This window comes from Photinus pyralis, unplaced genomic scaffold (genome assembly GCF_008802855.1).
Source record: "Photinus pyralis isolate 1611_PpyrPB1 unplaced genomic scaffold, Ppyr1.3 Ppyr1.4_LG4, whole genome shotgun sequence".
In the NCBI taxonomy this organism is placed as follows: domain Eukaryota; kingdom Metazoa; phylum Arthropoda; class Insecta; order Coleoptera; family Lampyridae; genus Photinus; species Photinus pyralis.
Genome location: NW_022170511.1, coordinates 8,317,074 through 8,336,814, shown reverse-complemented (window position 1 = coordinate 8,336,814; position 19,741 = coordinate 8,317,074). Strand labels below are relative to the sequence as shown.

General features: G+C 36.7%; 1 protein-coding gene across 1 annotated transcript in view; it reads left to right on the top strand.

Annotated features, from left to right (window-relative positions):
- Positions 1 to 19,741, top strand: part of LOC116169552 (probable G-protein coupled receptor Mth-like 1) — a 54,044-nt gene that overhangs the window by 19,814 nt on the left and 14,489 nt on the right. The window contains exon 2 of the mRNA XM_031485668.1: positions 9,525 to 9,603. Within this exon, the coding sequence (XP_031341528.1) occupies positions 9,525 to 9,603 (79 nt within the window). The remainder of the gene's footprint in view (positions 1 to 9,524; positions 9,604 to 19,741) is intronic.

Below are 19,741 nucleotides of genomic sequence, written 5' to 3'. Positions count from 1 at the left end.
TACATGCAGAGACCAGATCTTGATCCATTGGAATTTTTACGTGGAGACAGTAATTAGAAATGTCTATCCTTTAAAGGTTCGGTCTAAACCTTTTGTACCTGTTGGATTTTTGTAAAAAAAATTTTCTACTGTAATCAATATTCGTGCATAAACAAGTTTTCCGTTTAAAATCAATATAAAGGATCGGAAAACCGATTGAAATATATAAACTTTATGTTTTCAAGTTGCGTATAAAATATTTGTTGTATTAGATAACGTCCACGTGGACATCTATGGTTTTAAACCTAACTCGTGATGTATCAGAAACGTCAAACTTAACGTGTAGGTTATCTGCCAACGAACGCTATTTTGCGTTATTTGTATAGGCAAAATAACGTTTTCTACAGATAACTTCCACGTTAAATTTAACGTTAGTGATACATACATCACAATTCACAGGGCTGATTACCGACTTGTAACTCCTTGTCAATTGTATGGTATGCGGATTGGCATTGCCCTCGGTCTTGGAATTGTGGACACCTTCTCGCACAAACGCCTTTGACTCACCTCTTCCATTTGCAAGTCTGAAAACTGGATCTCTACCACCACATTGTGACTCGCAACACGTGATCTCTTAATGCTTACTGCTTTCTTGCTCTTGAAATATCACTAGATTCAGAGCCACCAGCGGATGAAATGTATAAAGATGATTCTTTAATTTCTGGGATTGCGTTTAATTCGCACGAACTTAGATGGCAGTGTTTCACCTTTGTAAAGCAGCCAAAATATATACCTAACGATCGCTCTTTCTAGCAACAAGGTAAATTGCCCCTACCTAATCGTTATCAACGTAACTAAATTTTAATACACACAATATGAAACATAATCCCAATGCTATTTTCGGCACACAGTAGTTAGTTTGCCTCCTGTATTGTAACTGAACAAAGAGGGATTGATTACACATTTTAAAATTATTACTTATTTCATAATAAATACGTCGCGAAATACATTATCTAGATCCACAATATAATTTGGACAAGACTCGAAGGCGTATCGCCGATGACCTGCCGGCGCCCCGATGTCTGGAATACATACTACATTAATCACTTGATTTTTAGATTGGACTTTGCAACGGAGAGATTTGCTTTTCGAAAACAATGACGGAGCATGGAAAGCCTTTCCACAACGTGTAAAATTTCTACTGGGGGGAAATGAATAAGTATCTTTATCATGGAATTTCATTAAGTAAACGTACCGAATCCGTTTTACATTGCAAAGAATCTAATTGCACTTTTGTAGAAACCGCTGTGGTTAATTAGGTTAAATATTTGGCATCGGTTTGTAATTTGCTCGACTTTTTATTTGCATACAGAGTCTACAAAACTAATTTCTAACCGTGTACATATGACTTGCCAATGTCAACAGGAGAAAATGTTAAAACTACATCTATAAGTTTACGAGAATTATCAAAAAGGCATCTTTATGTGTGCAGATCTCGGAATGTGGGCCGCGCATGTTCTAATCTTAACTTTGTGGTATTTCGTATCTCTGTTACACAAAAGCTGCGAATCTCACTTTTGTTGACAAACAGTAAGATCACTCTGCCGTGACCTCCCCAATCATGGAGCTATAAATGGAGTGACGAGTCATATCTTCGGCGCTATTTTTGGATTAATCGGTCTATTTCAGTAATTCTCAATTTAATTCGCACATCTCGAAACGCTTCGGATACATCGTCCAAAAATAGATTATCTTGGGAGACATTAAAATAATTTGTACCAAATCAAAGTGCAATTTGTTTTTTTTTTGTCCAACCGTAATCAAAATCCGCGTCTCTTTGTTCGTCGCAGTCGAAGAATTCTCGTTTGGTCAGCCTGGGGGCGAGCAGATCTTCAAATCGATTCAATGGCGTGCTAGATTAGTAGCAATATTTCTTCTTTCAGATAAACCGCAAAATTATGAAGCCACTCTTTGTATGGGATGATTGTGATTTATTATCTTTAATGAGCCGGTAGTTCGTCTCCAGAATGTAACAGCCCGAAGCCGATTGGATGAAAGAAATAAATGTGCGTATAATTGCGAATGATGGAGGAACAGGTGGGAGGCGAACGTAAAGATCAAAACCTACGGTATAATATAATCCTGCCCGTCGGTCGTACACAGCCCAATGGTTGGCAATTTGGATTGATTTCGATCTTGAACACACTTTGACTATTCATGGACTGGTTGCCTAGTTGGATGCGGTTTGAGTGGCCAGCTTCAGTATTTCGATCTGTGAATCAAGCACTTTCGTTATACACTCTTAACAAATTAGTGCCCTGTGTCAGATTCTCACGGATAACGGTGGTCCAGTAGGTGACTTGGACTTCTGTGCATCAATCATACTCAAATGCTCATTTCATGCATTTATATGATGTAACCACCACAACTGCTTAGTTTAGCCCACGGTATAAGGTTTACCCTTTGATATTTGCTGTAAATAGTACACCGTCACATTGATCACCATCCTCAATTATTGATACCATTTAGCAACATACCACAAAACCTCTGTGAATTATTAGTCATTTTCGTAAATGCAATTTTGGGGATATTTGAATGCGTTTTTGCAGTCGTGTCTGTGCCATGTGGAATTTTTTTAATAATAGGTTTTCTGCATTAAACTGCAAAACATACTGGACTAGATGCTAGATACCAAAATGCGGGACTTTACTGTGCGCGTTGCATAATTTAATTTAATTTAATTTGGAAGGTGGTCTCAGATTTTCAAAATCACTGTAGGAATCTTGAGGGTAGAATTTTTTTGGTTCAGATGTTTTGATGTGTAGATATAAATGAAGTAACTATTTTAAAAAACTGTAGAAATAGTGTACGACAGGCGTCGGCAACGTAACTACGCCCACAGTTGTCACGTTCCGTTGAATGTACCTTTAGTTTGAGTGACTGACTGCTTTTAGTGTGTTAGGAGAGTGTAAGTTGGTACAAATGAAGCTGGGGGAATATTTCTTTTGCCGTTGTCGTTGAATGAAAGTACCTACTTTTCGAAAGATGTTGAAATCTGCAATGAAAAATCCAAAAATCCAGTTAAAATTTTCGAAATTATATATCTAAACGTATTTACGTGAATCGGGAAGTGTTAATATCTTTCCGAGGTAAAATTATTTTCATAGGATTCCGTATTTCGTTATCCACGTTTCTTTTTAGATTATGCCATCTGTTTTAATTTAATTACCTATCTTTTACTTATATCGCAATCCGAAACCCATTCATTGAGGTGGTGTGTGTAAGTTTGAATTAATGTGCGTTTAGTCTGATACTCGCGAAAATCTTAATTATTGTAAAACGGCTGAAACAAATGAACCAAAGTGTGAAATAATAGCAACGTGCTAGGATATCACCTTTAGGATCATTTGTTTCAGCTGGAACCGATTGAACACATTGTGTCTAAGAACGACGACCTACTACGCAAATGTTTACCTGAAATAGCGCGACTGCAAAAGTGCAGGTAACCTGTAAGTGCCTTTGTCGTTAGTTTATATTTCCGTTTTTATTGTTGCCATTGTCTTGACGAATTGATTAGATGGATACAGAAGTTTGCCTTTGCCGTTAATGTTAACGCGAGGTAATTCAGCTACATAGTTAATGTATGTATCTTTCTGTCCGCCAAGGAGATTAGATTAAGTTATAGTTTGTAAATATCAGCTGGCCTAGAAATTCGCATTTAAATCAATGTAACCTTGATCCGAATTGCAATTTATTTATTGTTTTATGCAATTAAATATCATGTGTTTATGTAGTATATGTATTTGGAAAGACAAAAGTTTTTATAATAATATAATAGTAACGTAAGAAGTTGACATTGCGCAGTTTGCGCATGCTCACGTGGGATTTTTACAATATGCGATATGCTTGTCTTTACTAGAAGCATCTGTGGTCACTTAAAATAAATTAAGTATAAATAAAAAAGTTGACATGCGCATGTGCAGTTTGCGCATTCCATTTACATGGCACTGGGATGCTGTACTCAAGCTACAACTACATAGAAATTACGATCTAATCTTGATTAATTAATTCATTCAAAGTGCCGTGAAATATATCGATGTCTCTCTCACGGCACGTCTTATTCAAAGCATGGTCGATTTTCCTTAATTTAACATGTGGCACTTTAAGTTTAATTTCCTGAAGCAATTCTTTTAGTTGGTTGGAGTAAGAGATTAAATGTGGAAAATTTTGATTTGACCGAACACTATTCGTACTAATTTTTTTTTAACGTTCTCTATCATGTCTGTATGGTTATAGGCGAGGTTATAGGTTTGAGGTGTTCAAACACATGCCGCTTAGTTGAGTTTGGCTCTGATGAACGCGTTATATAAGGTAATAATTGAGGAAATGCTTGTAAAATTTTAGGTATTCCTAATTTTACGTTCCTATTTGAAAAAACATGTTCGGTGCCGTTACGGGCGGCGCTCCAAAATTTTTTATCAAAAATCTGGCCCGGTTGAAGATAGACCTCGCAGTTCTTTTGTGGGAAATTTAGTCCTCTATCTATCTTTCAAAAAAAATAATAATTTTTTTCGTATCTCTTTCTGTTTTCACTGCGTTTTGAAATATATGCGATCGTGATTTTTGTAAGAAAACTCTAGTAGTGAGCCTAAATTTTCGGTTTCTCTTACATTGCATCAACTATTAACTGAATTCACTTTGTGCTTATAGTACATGTTCTCGCCGTGATTTTGTCGTAAAGAGTTTTAAGAAAACGTTGTAAGTGATGACAAACTTTTCTCAATCAACTTAAAACTAAATTTGAACATAAATTGAAAACACGAGATGTTTATGTTCTTCAGAAAAATAAAAATTCCGTTATTTTGTACGAAACAAACGACGTGAAAGTCGCACTAACGAAAAATAGAGCGTTTGGCTCACGAATGTGCAGAATCAATCTTTCGCCGAAAGGTCGCTATCCATGTAAAAACGAGTAGGTACTCCAAAAGCCACAAGTTAATGCATTTTTCATTAAGACTTTTGCATAACAATCACCGTAGAACATTGTTTAAATAAATTACGTCCTTAATATGTATAAACAACAATGAGTATGACAAGCACGTGCTGCGGGTTTGAAAACCTTCAAATTTCTCCTAATCGAAACCGTTTTTCTTCTAATAAACAAAGCGGAATTGTCTTCGGTGCATGTTTTTTTAAACTAATTATTTCGTTTAGGAAAACAAACTTCGAATGATTTATGTGAATTGACCTTTACCACTAATTCAAAGAGATTAATTATAATTAACGAGTGTGTAAAGTGGAGTAATAATTTTTGCAACGGTATAAGCTGTTAAACAATAGGTACCATTTATGTGTAAGCGCGGAGGTTGGTGGTCCCATTAGCAAATTTTATGCGCCGTTAAGGAAAAACAAAACGGCACTTTTCCTCAATTTAATTAAATAACGACGTTACCTTTAAGGATGTTTATTTCTAAGGTTATTTACCTTAAGGTATTGAATATAATTAATATTAATTGAAGGTTTTTTATCATTAGCTGACGTAATGATTAAACATGTCGGTCAGGTTGAATAAACCAATTATAATCATAATGATAAAAGCATTCACGATGTCCCAGAAAAAATCAGTTTGGCTGAATCACTTTCTATACTTTCGCTAATTTCGCGAATTAGTCACGGTCTATAAAAAATATGGAATTTGCAAACTGGAGGTTGTACGTAATTTAGCTAGTTTTGAGTTGTTGTTGAAAGTTAATCTCTTGAAATTTTGTTTCAAATAAATTATGAAGATAATTTCCTCTTTCATAACTTTTTTCGAGGAAATTTTTACACAATGACCGCTTCTCATCATCCCATCTTCTGTCAAAGTGTATTGAAGAAATGATGAAATGTCCCATTATATCCTTAATCTTTACTGTTACTTCAATTTCCGGCAAATGTCATTTACAAATTTATACAATTGAGCTTGCACGTGCGGCATGCTTGAATCTAATTCATTTGCCATATAATAATTTTCCCTTTGGTTTTCCGAGTAATTCAAGTTGTTCGTACCTGGAAGAACAGTCTGAAACAATTGCCCGCAGATTAGCGTTATATTCTTAGCATCCATGTCAACACTTTTCTTGATTTCGACGAATTTCTGATTTAGCTAACAAGTACAAATTGTACAAACTCTTCAGAAAAAAACACATTCTTTGAACCCTGCATTAAAGATTTGCCACTGTCTTCAAGTAATGAGCAACATAAACAAGCACGAATTCAGTGTATGAACCAATAAGTTTCCCTTACGTAACGAAATTCATACACTTTTCAAAATTTGGAGCAACATTGCCCCCAAATGCTAAAGAAACTATAGTAAAAGCTTATTTTTGAGTGTATGTACGTCTGTTCGTCTGTCTGTTCGAATGATTGTTCTATAATTGTGTTACGTTCACTATTCACTTTAAGCAAATGAATAAATTTACCATGAGATAAAGCAGACGGTAAGCTCAGGTAGGTGGGTCGGGGCGAATAACGGGGTTCTCGCACACTAGCCAAAACGATATCTCAAAATATTACAAATTCCTACACACTACACACTGTCCTCAGTGTAGTATCTAGATCTGAAATATCAATGTTTAATTTAAATGAATTTTTAGCAAAAAGGGATCAACCCGTAGTGGGGAAATTATTAAAATAAAAACAGGCTTCCGCAGAAAACAACGGAGCTATAGTTGTTAAATGAATATCAAGCAAATGTAATCATTACACTTCGATTGTATCGAAAACCTGTATATAATCAATAACGTTATATTAAGACTCGCCGAAAATTAAAAAAATTGCCTTTGAACTCTGGTTGTGATGACCTTTTGAGCTCAGAAGGGCGCTTTCTGCCTTATCTGTAACAGATAATAACACAAACAAACAAACAAATAAGAGGGAAACGTTGAAATTGGTCACCCGAATGACTATTCCCTCCAAAACTAAACAAGATCCCGCTTAAATTTGAAAAGTGGCACGTGATCAAACATCTAAGGCATTACGTTAGTTACGCTATAACCTGAAGTACAGTTGGGAAGGAACGTAAAATAAAACACGGAAATTGTAAAAAGTTTGTTTAGTAATGATCGTTATTGATCGAAAGTTTAGTGAAAATAAACAGAAACAGACTATGATAAAACGAACTTACCAATAAAAAACCAGCCGTCAAATTAATATTAAATTGTGTAGCAAAATTCATTGTTTGTAATGATGTGAATGCATAACATAAAATTATAACAATAACATTAACAAAATGTGTAGCCTGTAGGTTACAAGAGAGTACTTATGTTATTTTAGAGATAAATTGCTCCATTTTTATTGTTGGGACTCGATAAAATTATATGGCCTTGTAGGTTATTCAATGTTACGACAAAATATGTGGAAATCATTGACTCTCGACACATAGACTCTAAACTGAAGCGTTTTTAATAATAATAATGGTTTTTATTGATTAGGAAAAAAAAGTATTAGCATAATCTTGCCCCCAAGATATGTAACTCGCCCCTCGTTTCGGGGTTTTGACTCTACAGTTGAATGTCGACGACAATCACGGAATTAGGTGTCGTAACTCATTTGATCACAGTTTTTTGCCACCCCCGTGAGTGCTTCATTCACGGCAATGGTTGTTTACAAACAACAAGTCAGTACAGATGCACGCATCAAAACAGTTCGATAATTTCCACATGTTAAAAAAATTGATCAAACAAGACCATGTAATCAAAACATAAACATACATTAAGCAAATATTACACCAAAAACGTAAACGATTTCTAACAAAAAGATAATGGTATCAAATAAGTGATTTCGCATTACGGTTAAATCAAGTCAATTTCAAAAACAAAAATATAAAATGTTGCATACAAAACACAAATACGATATAAAGAATTGCAAAGATTACTACCTGCATTAATTATCACAAACATAGCAAACATTTACGGAGCGATGCTTCCGCCATCGCCATTCAAAAGAAGATGCCAAACGTAACCAACGTTCGTGCTTTCCATTAGATGGCGTAGAGAGCTTTTCCTCTTGTAAAAATCGCGTGGTTGCCATCTCTCAAAAATGTGTGCATAGTCGTAAGTTGTATACAGGGTGTTAGTAAATTCGATGTAGATATTTTGAGGTGTGATTGAGAGTGCAAATATAAGCATTTTGACATAACGCGCGCCGAATGATTGCGTTTCCGGACACGTGTTCCTTACGTCAAAATGCTTGTATTTGCACTCTCAATCACACCTCAAAATATCTACTTCGAATTTACTAACACCCTGTATACAATTGAACCTCTCAAAGTTTACTTTGGAATGTGCGTGCAGATTTGGTGAATTGCCATATTGGATTTTCCACGAATTTATACATACAGGGTGCCCACTATGTATGGAATATAGTATATATTTCGGTAAATAACGATTGTACATAAAATTGTTTTAAATAGCAATGTACCGTTTCATTAGGTTCATTTGATTTTTTCTCTTCTCGATTACATAAGATATAACAGGTAGGTGCTTCCGGGCCAGTTGGATAGGCGGAAGAGGATCTGTGGAAAGGCCTCTCCGATCTCCGGATGTAGCACCCACTTCAGAATCTGGACTAATTAGTGCAATGAATACAAGAAGAATGCTGCAACAATTTATCTCAGAACTCTCAGAAATTCTTAACACATAATTCGACATAGACATTTAGGTGGTTAAGTAGTTGATTGTTATCAAATTCCAAAGGGGGTAGTTTTTTTGTTGATCCCCACTTTTTTACTATAACTGCATCAAACATTCCCTTTAAATAATGATATGGTAGATCCAGTGCCTCATTTCAAATGCCACATTTTCAAGCGAGCTACTTATTCAAAGTGGTATCCTACCTCAGGATTTATATAAACACAAAAAAGAAGAAAAACACCCGCCCCACCCGTAACTCGGTGGATGAACGCAATTGAGGTTTTTGATAGTTACTTATCATCGAACTTGCTGTTTGTGACAAAACCCGGTCAATAGTAAATTCCGAGTTAAATTCCTTTGGCATCAAGCAGGTTCCATTTATGGTTATTACGAAACAGTCCAAAAACACCATTGACCGTTATAATTCAAAATTGTCGGATGTTATGGCTCAACAAATTTACAATTGACCTTATATTCGTATCAAAATCGGAAAATTGATCATAACGTTTATTAAATTGTCACGATTACCATAACGCGCCCATAACTAATCTTAACGAAGCACGACTTAATAACCCCGTTACATACACCATCCAAATTTTATGTAAATTGTTAATGACGAGCATAAAAATTACCGTTGATGGATTGATGCAATCCAATGAATATTAAGTGGGTGTACGGAAATTTCGAGAAATAAAAAAGCAATAGCGACCGTTAAAGAATTTGTCTCAAACGTGACATTTAGCACAGTTTCTTCTCACCTGCAGCGTAACCCAAATTCAATTTAATTTGTAATAAATACTCGCACTTCCTCGTGCAGTAAATAACTACGGCGGACATTTAAATGCGTACTAAATCATGTATTTCTTTTTCCAGCGGCAGCGATGCACTTCGTCTTCCTGGCGGCATTTTTCTGGTTGAATACTATGTGCTTCAACATCTGGTGGACCTTCAGGTATGCGAACTTTACTATAATTAACGCTGCATGTAACTTACTCTTTGTCATGAGTGTCATGAGAAAATAAACGCGGCCTGCAAATCTGACCTACTGTCTATTTTTGGCGCTTTCAATTTCGGCCAACGCAATTAAAATGCTTTTAAAATTGGCGGGTATATTAGATAATCGATGGGTTCTATTGATGGTTTTTTTATCGTTGTTGTTAATAAATAGGTCGTCCATGCACTACTTAAACTCGCATAATTCATACCATGTGGAAACGTAAAAGTATGGACCTGTATCTGAACCATTAAATTTGACGTACGACTTTGACCCAGTTATGTTTTACATTTCGAAACATATTGTTTTACTTTTATAATTAATTATTAATGTTTAAAAAAAACCAGTTCTTGAGGTTAGTGTTATTTCGGTGAATGCACCCAGAACGCATCATGTTGAGACTTTCTTGAGGAAGATAATCGCACCACCACATCAAAAGCAAGACAGATTTTTGACTCGAATTAAATTAACTTTAATCGAATGATTATTTAATGTGTCTATTAAGAGGAACATAAATTTCATTTCATAGTAGCACGCACCACCAATTTACTTAATCAACCCTCGCATAGTTTCAGTCGAAGCACGTGATGCAATTTTCCATGTTATCGCCAAAAAATCTTCCTAAGTAGATACATGCGGTACTTGCGTAACAATTTTCTAATTGGTTCTTAATTGTATGGCGCCAAGATTATGAACACGAGGGACTAGTTTTTCTTCCAACTTTTAGCAAGTAAGTGCTTTCCTGTTACGTCACGGTTATGAGAAAAACGTATTGAAATAGGAGTGGTTAGTTTTAATCAAATTAAGTAGGTCGAGTCTGCTTCGAACCTTTCAAGAAGTTTTTCGTCAACGTCGTGTATAGTGCACTTTTAAAACATGACCGTACGCAACATCCTCTCGAGTTATATTAGGCATTTCGCAGTTTTAGCGTGAAATCCAATTGACGATGGAGAAGTAATTAGTCAACTTAAATGCTCTAATTTATTGTGGCGCTGCAACTATCTTTAGCCACTCAATTTAACCTTCGGTTCTGTTTTGCAATTTTAATGTTATGTTTCTATTAAACAATTTGGAATTTTCACGCTTCAGCTGCCACCCCCTTCAATTGCTTATTTGCTTCAATTATGAACTAGCTGCCAGTGTTTCTGTTACCATGTTCCTATGTTGTCTAATGGGTTCGACACAATTTGGGCGCCGCCATAAAAGTTCCGAGAACAAAACTAGTTCCTGAGGAGATCCGCACAGTTCTGAATAATTAAATCAATTTCGTCGAAAATCGACTCAAAAAAGATACCAAATTTCGATTTTATTATTATTTTTTTAATTTTATTTTTGAGTGGGTGGGGTTTCAGCCAAGCCAACCCAACCCACTGTACATTTACAAATATCCATGTCCGAACCAGAGACCCTTACACCGCAGTTCAGTTAACTGAACTGCGCCCCACGAGCCGGCGATCAATTATAATTTTCCAAAATGTTGTATGCATTTTTCATTAATAACAGTACAAATCAGTTTAGGTACCAGAAGAAATACTGGTTTATTCAAACATAAAATGGCAAAAACAAAAGTTCTCTCCAAAATTGCATCGCGTATCACACAAATACAAAATACTCCCCCTAAATACTCAAAATTATAAATTGCATTACTCAAAGCTCTTAGTAAATGCACTCTCAATAGAAATTCCCCCAATCAAGAATGATCGACTAGCAAACTAATTCGTAAAACATATAAGGCAAGTCTTACCTCGAATAAAATTAGATGTCGACGCCAAGATATGAGCTCAGTTCTCGCATCCAAAACCTGAAATCAATCATACGAAAACCTCCCATATCGCAGGGCTTTGTATATAATTAGTTGATTAATGCCTGAAGGGCCTCGTTAACTCGTAATCTACTTCTATACCAGGCACGATATTTAATTGGTCAACCCCTCCAGAAGGAAGTGGTGGTCTTAAGGGGTAGATCGCGAGTAAACGTCGTGTACATCAAATTTAATATTCCATGGATTTCCAACAACATACGCGTTTCAAACCCGATCATAACTTAACCGAGATGACATAGATACTGAGTATGTTCACAAATTACTTAAATGTAAAAGCATATAACCCTGAAGGGGCAAACTAGTTATCAACTAAGACGCTAAAGAATTACAGAAATTGTCCCTTATGAGGTTCGATCCTTGACCGTGACCCATAGCAAACTGGCCGCTTATTATCAGCATTATGTGGAAACAGACGCCAACGGTGACGGCGCTCGCAGACAATGCTGGGATTAATCCAAGGTTACCAAACTCGTATGTCGGAACAAGAATTGTAGGTACAGTAAAACGTATCCGGAATGTATACTGGTACTGAAAATAAAAACCCTAAAAGAAATCAAAGGTAACCCCTCTTCTTTTATAACATAAAATTTACATACCTCTTAAATTAGAGGGCTAATCATAGATGAATGCAACAATCGTCGATGCAGTGTGACAAATTACAGCCGAACCTAAAGAAAGGTACACCTCAATACACGAAATGCAAATGGCGGTATTTACGATAAAAAGGAAGAACACAAAGTATATCCACACTGCAGGAGTTATAGGTGAATCCGGTCCACTGATTACTTCTGAATCCTCAGATTATGAATCAAATCGCCTGAGATCAATATATACGGATGATGGCAATTAAAATTCCATGCGTTCTAACTCGCGCTTTCAGCTGTTTAAACGAAGTGTATTTTGTTACGGCTTATGAAGGAAAGTCAAATCGATACTTACTAATCAAGGCGCTGACCGTATGCGCGGCAAATTGACGTTATTAAATTCCAACAATAGGTGGAGCTATCTATTAAATTGCTTTAAATGTTACAGGGATCTGTTGACAAGTAATAAACAATAATAATACTTCGTAATGGAGAAAACAAATCGTTACACGGTTCCCACATCGGCCAAATCGGGTACGAAGCGTCTGTACGACAAGCACGTTTATATTAAGGACATAAGGTGCGTGAGGTTTTTTGGTACCCGAAGTTCTACGATGGCGGCGGTTTTCACAGGATGGGCACTGTTGAAGGTTGGAGTGTACTTAACTTGTTCCCTCAGGAAGTGCCATTTTCTCCGTGTAGCCTTCAAGTGGCAATGCTTTACGCGGATGAGGACCGCGGCGAGATCATGCAAGTGCGTTTTCGCGTCGTTGGGCAGTAGTATGATGTCGTTGAGGTAGGCGAGGAGAGTTATCCTGACTAATTGGCCCTTCACGTGATCGATTAGACGCTGGAACGTGGCGAGGGGCATTCTTTAGGCCAAAAGGCATTCTTTTGTACCAGAGCAGGGGAAATATGAAGGCGGTCTAGTCTCTATCCATGGGGCATCTATTGTTGAAATCACGTGCGGCATTTAGGAGATCGTCAATCCGTGGGAATGGCCAACTGTCTGGGATGGTCACTGCATTCAATTTTCTATAATCCACACATAGTCGTATGGTTCCGTCGGGACCATGACAACAGGGGAGACCCGGGGTACCTCGCATTCCTCAATGACGTCCAGTTGCAGCATGTGATTGAGTTCCTCTTGTAGTACCTGCTGCGAGGCGACTCGCTGGCACGGCCCAGTGAGAATCGAATGTAGCGCTAATGATATGGGCCTAGAGAAAACGTGTCCGGCTCTCTAGTTGAAGAGTATTTAGCTTGTCTATGTCTTGTGTATTTGGATGTGGCCGCGTGCTCAGTGGCGCCGCTGGCTGCACAGGAACTGTCCGCGAAAAAACTGTACAACTCTGGATTTAGGGTGGGAAGTGGAAGTGGATGCCGCGCCGGCGTCGAGGCGGCTTGGGCTCCTTCCGAATAGGTTCAGGTCTCGGCACGCTCATGGCCGAGGGTCGTTTAGATGCGCATCTGGGGGTCCTTGATTTGGAATCGACAGACTGAGAAGGGTCAGCGTGTAGTCGAAGAAGTGGGTGACAGGTTCCGGTGCGAAGAAGTGTTTTCTGGCGCCGTCGATGAATGACCAATATACAGGGATATTTATTAAGAAGTAGACATAGGGATTTAGGTGTATTGTTTTTCCCTATGTTTACTTTCGAATGACAAAATCTCTTCTGAAGGGCGCCTAATTTTATGCAACCAAAATAACTTCTTCATTAAATAAAGATCTGGCTGTCATATTAATTCATTTGAATATTGTTTGGAATTAGGAGGTACTAAAAAATAAACCCAGAATAGGCAGTGCAGAGAGTGCACTAGAGTTATTTTGGTTGCATAAAATTAGGCGTGCTTCAGAAGAGATTCGTCTTTTAAAAGTAAACAAGGAAAAAATAATACACATAAATCCCTATGTCTACTTCTTAATAAATATCTCTGTATACATCGGGCAGGTTCGGGATCAGGGAGGGGGGGGGCCTAGATAAAGTCAACCCCTAAAAGGGTGGGATTCCGGACGTCTGGCAGCACTAGGAATTCTGTAGGACTTGTTCAGTTCACTAGTTTTACAGTCACTGTGTCGTCGTGGGACACGGTCTTCCGTCAGCTAGGATTTAGTTCGACGTTGATGGGGCTGTGGCCCCTGTCTGCGTTGTCTTTTAGGCACGTCTCCTTTTCCTACATTCTTCAACAAGAAATGGTTCTCCAAGGTGTAGTGTATCAACATTACAAGGGGGACCACCTAATTATTATTTATTTTGCGTGGGTGCAAATTTAATCTCTTCCATAAGGCCGGGGAAAAATAAAACTAATAAAATATTTTATATATATATATAATCAAAGATCTAGAAAGAGATTTTCAAATTCGATAACATTTGTCGCAGTTTGGGCATACCGTGAGTGTTGGATCCGATGCAAATGTGGATGAATAATTTAGATTACGGCACACTATCACATCGACTATTGGTGACAACTTGATTCCAGGAAGTTAATCTTAAACGAAAACAGATGTAATGGACTGTCAATTCATTTTTAAAGTTTTATACTATCAGCCATTAGCATTGGCAGCACAAGAGAGGCGAAGATCGACAAGTGCTAAACACTTCATCAGCCAATTTATCAGAATAAACATCTTTTACAAGAATACTTGCCCTGTTAACACCAAATTCTTATGTACGTCGTTAAGTGTGTTAATTCTCAGCAAAATCTCTACAAACCTCAGCGTCCATTTGACAGCTAATCGTTTGTAGTTATCTACGGCGCGAAAAAAGGTGAACAGAACACGATGACTAACCTAAATGTTTAATCTTCAACCGTGACCCTAATTATAGTTTACTAATATTCCACTTTTTTCGACTAAGTGTTAATATTATCGCACTGGAGACGTCCTACCGGCGGCGACGTTTACGATAAGTCGCGCAAAGAGACTAATTACTTCCGTAATCAATTTTAAGGCGGTCATTATCTCGACGCCATCTTTAAATAGGTAAGAATTCTGAATCGAAAGGGTTTTTACTTGCACGTAATTTATTTTAATGCATTTCCAGCTATCTTGCCCCAGCTTTTAAAGGCAAAAAATAAACAGCGCTAAGTGCTTCTTCACATAACTCCGCACGGTTCATGGGTAAATAGATACATGCTTTATGATTCCAGTTGTTGCCCGAAAAAGTCACCTTTTTTTAAGTATAGAAAGATCGTGGATATTTCCTTTGTTTTCTTAAAAGGAAAAGCGTACGATTGAAGTCTTGTATACGAAACGGTAACGGGTCAAATATACGACCATCAATTTATCAGGACGTGATTTAAAGAATTAAATGACTCGATGCAAACGTGGTAATCATTAATTGTACCAATCACCTGATGCGATAACCTGTTTCGTACATTTCCGATTGCGACATTTACCATTTACACGTTTTGAGCTTTTGGCAGTTCTTCAAACGATCGTCTGTGATGATTTACATAAAAATTTATCGTACCTACCGATAAATTAGAATTAAAGATCTAAGTCGTGACCAACTGCATAAATCACGCCGTGCGGACGGAAACATGAGTTTTTACGTCACGTGGTGAAATTTGTCCTCGACCGTTGAAGGAACAGACGAAATTTACTGTAAAATAAAGTGGTATAAAAATATAACTATTACCTAGGCAACTCGGGAATATCCAAACTTGCATCGAGCAAATTTTTGTTAAGGGAATCAAGGATCTTTACGTCACAAATCGATGAGGTAGGGCCTACTTTTGACTACGGTTTTTAAATCCGCGAATTTGTGGGGATTTCAGCCCCTGTAAAAAGAACTAGCCCGTTACAACACCCCTTCCGACCCGACAGATTGAATATCTTCTCCAGGTTCGAAAATGCGCTTTTCACACTTCTCTTCGGCTTTCTACGCGCACATCATCGCTACCTCCTTAGCCACTCTTACCGTTTAGTTACTTTAAGGTTAATTTGTAAAGTTCACCAGAAAACCTCATTACGGAAAGTTTGAGAATTGTTGAGTGGCTGTCCAAAATTTTAGTAAAAATTCCCACATTGCACAAAAGAATCTGTTTTGTATTTCTTAGTGGTAAAAGTAAAAATCCTCTATCTTCTTCTTACTATTATAAATCGCCAGCCAAAACGGTAAACTTTCAGAATTCTTGGGGGGCACCTTAATCAGAACTGAAAAATTTTACCAAAGATGGCCGAGAACAATTTTCTGGTACTGTCACTTATTTCTCATAAGAGATATTTAAAATTCGCAGGGAAATATTCAACATTTTAATACGTACAAGTTTTGAGTTTTGAATAGGATTTCGTACAGTCCCTTAATTTTTAAATATGGGATTGGATGACTTTTTAAGAGTTCTAAAAAAATTATAACAGCGTTTCAGGTTGAAAGAATACAACATTGAACATACCTACCTACCTATAAAGACTTTTTTAACCTTTGTATTTGGTATTTTTGTTGTTCATAAGGTGCCGGATTTGAAAACGGATATATTTCCATAAGAATATACTGGGAACGTTTTTTTTTTGTAATTTTGGAGTTCTGAATCTGATCACAGTTCTGGATCACCACCCTACACAAGTTATGCAACTATTCATTATTTTTTATTATTATTTGTTTATTTTTCAAGGAACTAGTTTAACGACATCATCTTTATAGAACTCTTAAAAAATATCCACTTTTGACACAATGGGGGTTACGTGAAGTCAATGACTGTTTATGACTTAATTGCCGGAACTCTTTCTAAGATTTATCAAGAATCAAGATTACCTTTTGTCCTGTTATTGGACTTTAATGTCTGTTGGACAATAAATTCATATTATTATTAAAGAACTCTAAAACTGTATGGTTGGCCTCCAGAACCTTACAACTAACTACAATTTATAAATGAGGGGCTAATGTCGCATACACGGGACGGTCTGTTCTGTTCTACCGATTGAAATACAATAACCTTTAATAACCTATAAAATAATTATGGAATTCGTAGAACGTGTCGAAGGTAATTCAGCAATTAGATTCCACTTGGATAGTTTAATTGCCATTGTGAAACTAAAACTGAACAAAAATTACAAATGCAAAAAATGAAACCACCTTCAATCTGCATTAATTTAAATCATTTGTCTCGTGATTGTTCATTTGATTATTTGCAGCAATTATATGCTTATGACCTTGTACAGTTACTATTTGAATTGATATACATATGAAAAATAAAACGGATAGTCATGTTTGAATGGATCTTGGCGGCCATGTAAGAGGTTTGATCGGATTTGACGAACTATCGAACTAGGAATATCTGATTAGGCTTACATGCACTTACCATTCTCATTTCTCTGCGTTTATCGAAAGAAGTGAATGGATCATTTTTTTAATATTCGATCTATCCACGTTAGATGTGTAATTGTTCTTATCATCACGCTGAAATACATACGAATGAATGGTATGAGATTAGAAAAAAGAAAAATTTTGATCATATTCCATGAGTGTTCTTGATTATTGGAAATGCACTCGATACACTTTTTTTTAGCTACTATGCTCATTCCCTGACCGGTCCGTTTTATACAGAGACTTGCTAGTTTTATATGAAGTTGTTTTAATCGAGCTATATACGAAGTCGTTTAAAATAAACCGATACAACGAAATATCGAAGGATCCTCAGTATTACAATCACTTTTAACGACAATTTATTTTAATCTTACAAAATACGTTTTATAGTTAACAAAAATGCATCAAATTCATGTCTTGGTCATTGAGATAATGCTTTTAATCTTGTTCCCAACGATATCAATGCAAGAAAAACGATTTTGACATGTTTTGATCAAAATCCATGTGGTTGCCAAAAATAGATCAAAATTCATGTTTTGGTCAATGAGATAATGCTCTTGGTCTTTTTCCCAACGATCTTGGTGCATAAATAACGATTTTGACGTATTTTGATCAAAATCCATGTGGACTCCGAAAGATCATTTAACATCTTTGAATCTCACATATGCGGTTATCAAATGTGCACGACGTGATGCACTCTTTCAGCATCAAGATAATGCGTTAGAAAGCTTTTAAAATTCCCAATTCATGTGTAAAAAATAATAATTTTGGGTACATTTTGCCCTAAGACTTTCGACCTGTACCACAGAGATGAGTTATATTCAATTATTACACATCTAAAAGCCATAGGGAATAATCTAGCGAAAGTCCGAACTCGATACATGACCTAGGGAATGAAATATGTTAATTTCTATTATATTGAGCCCGCAGTTTTTCCTGTTCCCGATTCACTGGAAGCCCTATAACTTTTGTTCCTGTTGAACCAGCGTACTGAAAATCAATAGCGTCCGTCCTTAAAATCCAAAGTACCCATACACCAAATTTCAACACAGTCGGCCACTTTTAAAAAGAGTTAGAGCGCACACGGACGGACGGACGGACGGACGGACGGACGGACGACAATACAAAACTATAAAGGATCTGAGGATCCTTAATAAATTGACGCTGATGTTGCTAGCAAACGAACTACAAGTATTAATTGTGCACGAATCTTGTGCAGGTAAAAAGCATTTTTTTAAAACCGCAATAGCTACTCCGAATTAGGTTTTCCTAATTCGTAAGGTAAATACCGGAGTAGTATTAATAGAACAACTTAAGACCTTCTGCAGAGACACCTCTAAAAAGCATTATGCGGGGCACTCTGTAATTGGGCGGCAGCCTGTTGAGGGCCCAGAATAAGAGAGGGACAATAAATAAATAAACAAACACTGAATACGTAACCGATTGTATAAACCAAAAAATCCTTGGGCCCGAACCATTATAGTTCTAGGGAGTAATAAATGAACGAAATTGATATTTGTAAAGAAAGCGGTCGGAAGGGAGCCAAGAAAAATTCTTTGGTAGAATAACTTATTTAAAAAAAGGTGCAATTTGGTCGTTCAATGACTGGGACGTTAAAGAAAATGAATACAATCTACAAATTTGAATGGTATACGTGAAATGTAGTCGGGTATTTTTTAATTATATTCAGGGGGAACCTACTATCTACAAGGTAAATTCTTTTCAATTAACATTAATTAATTGAATTAGAAATCTAATATTTGCAAGTGGTCTATATAATTGGGATTAAGTTTGCTAATTACGCAAGCTGCTAGTAAATTATATTAAGTTAGGGGTAAGAATTCATTAATTCCTCCTGTTATAATTGACCCATATTTTAATTTTATTACTTCATGAATATGCATTGAAGTGTTTCAAAGAAACTTGCACTGGTTTGAGGTTAGTTTTAAATTGTTTACTACAGTCGACCGTAAGGTCAAGTAGTGCCTTAAATGTTGGTTCTGTAAGACGCAGACCTAGGTTGAACACGCTTATTATTATAATAATATTATTATGTTAAGCCAACGAGCCTCCAACTGTACAACACTGTCCATTTCAACTCCTAATTCCAATCCGCGTTCTCGTAGGTCCTGGGTACAGTTCACTAGTTAGACTGAAATTTAAAGGGTCACGGCCAACGAAAAAAATGTGAGCATATAGTCTCCTACCAGCTCCACACTTATCGGGAAATATAAAAGGGCGTACATGTCAAAATAGCCGACAAATTATTATTATTATTAAAATCGGGCCCAAAAAAGAGTCGGTTGAATTTGTTGCGGTTTGGTACGCACCGTTCGGGTAGATGTAGGAGGCAGTAGTGTAGCTTAGCAGGTAACCACTTAAAG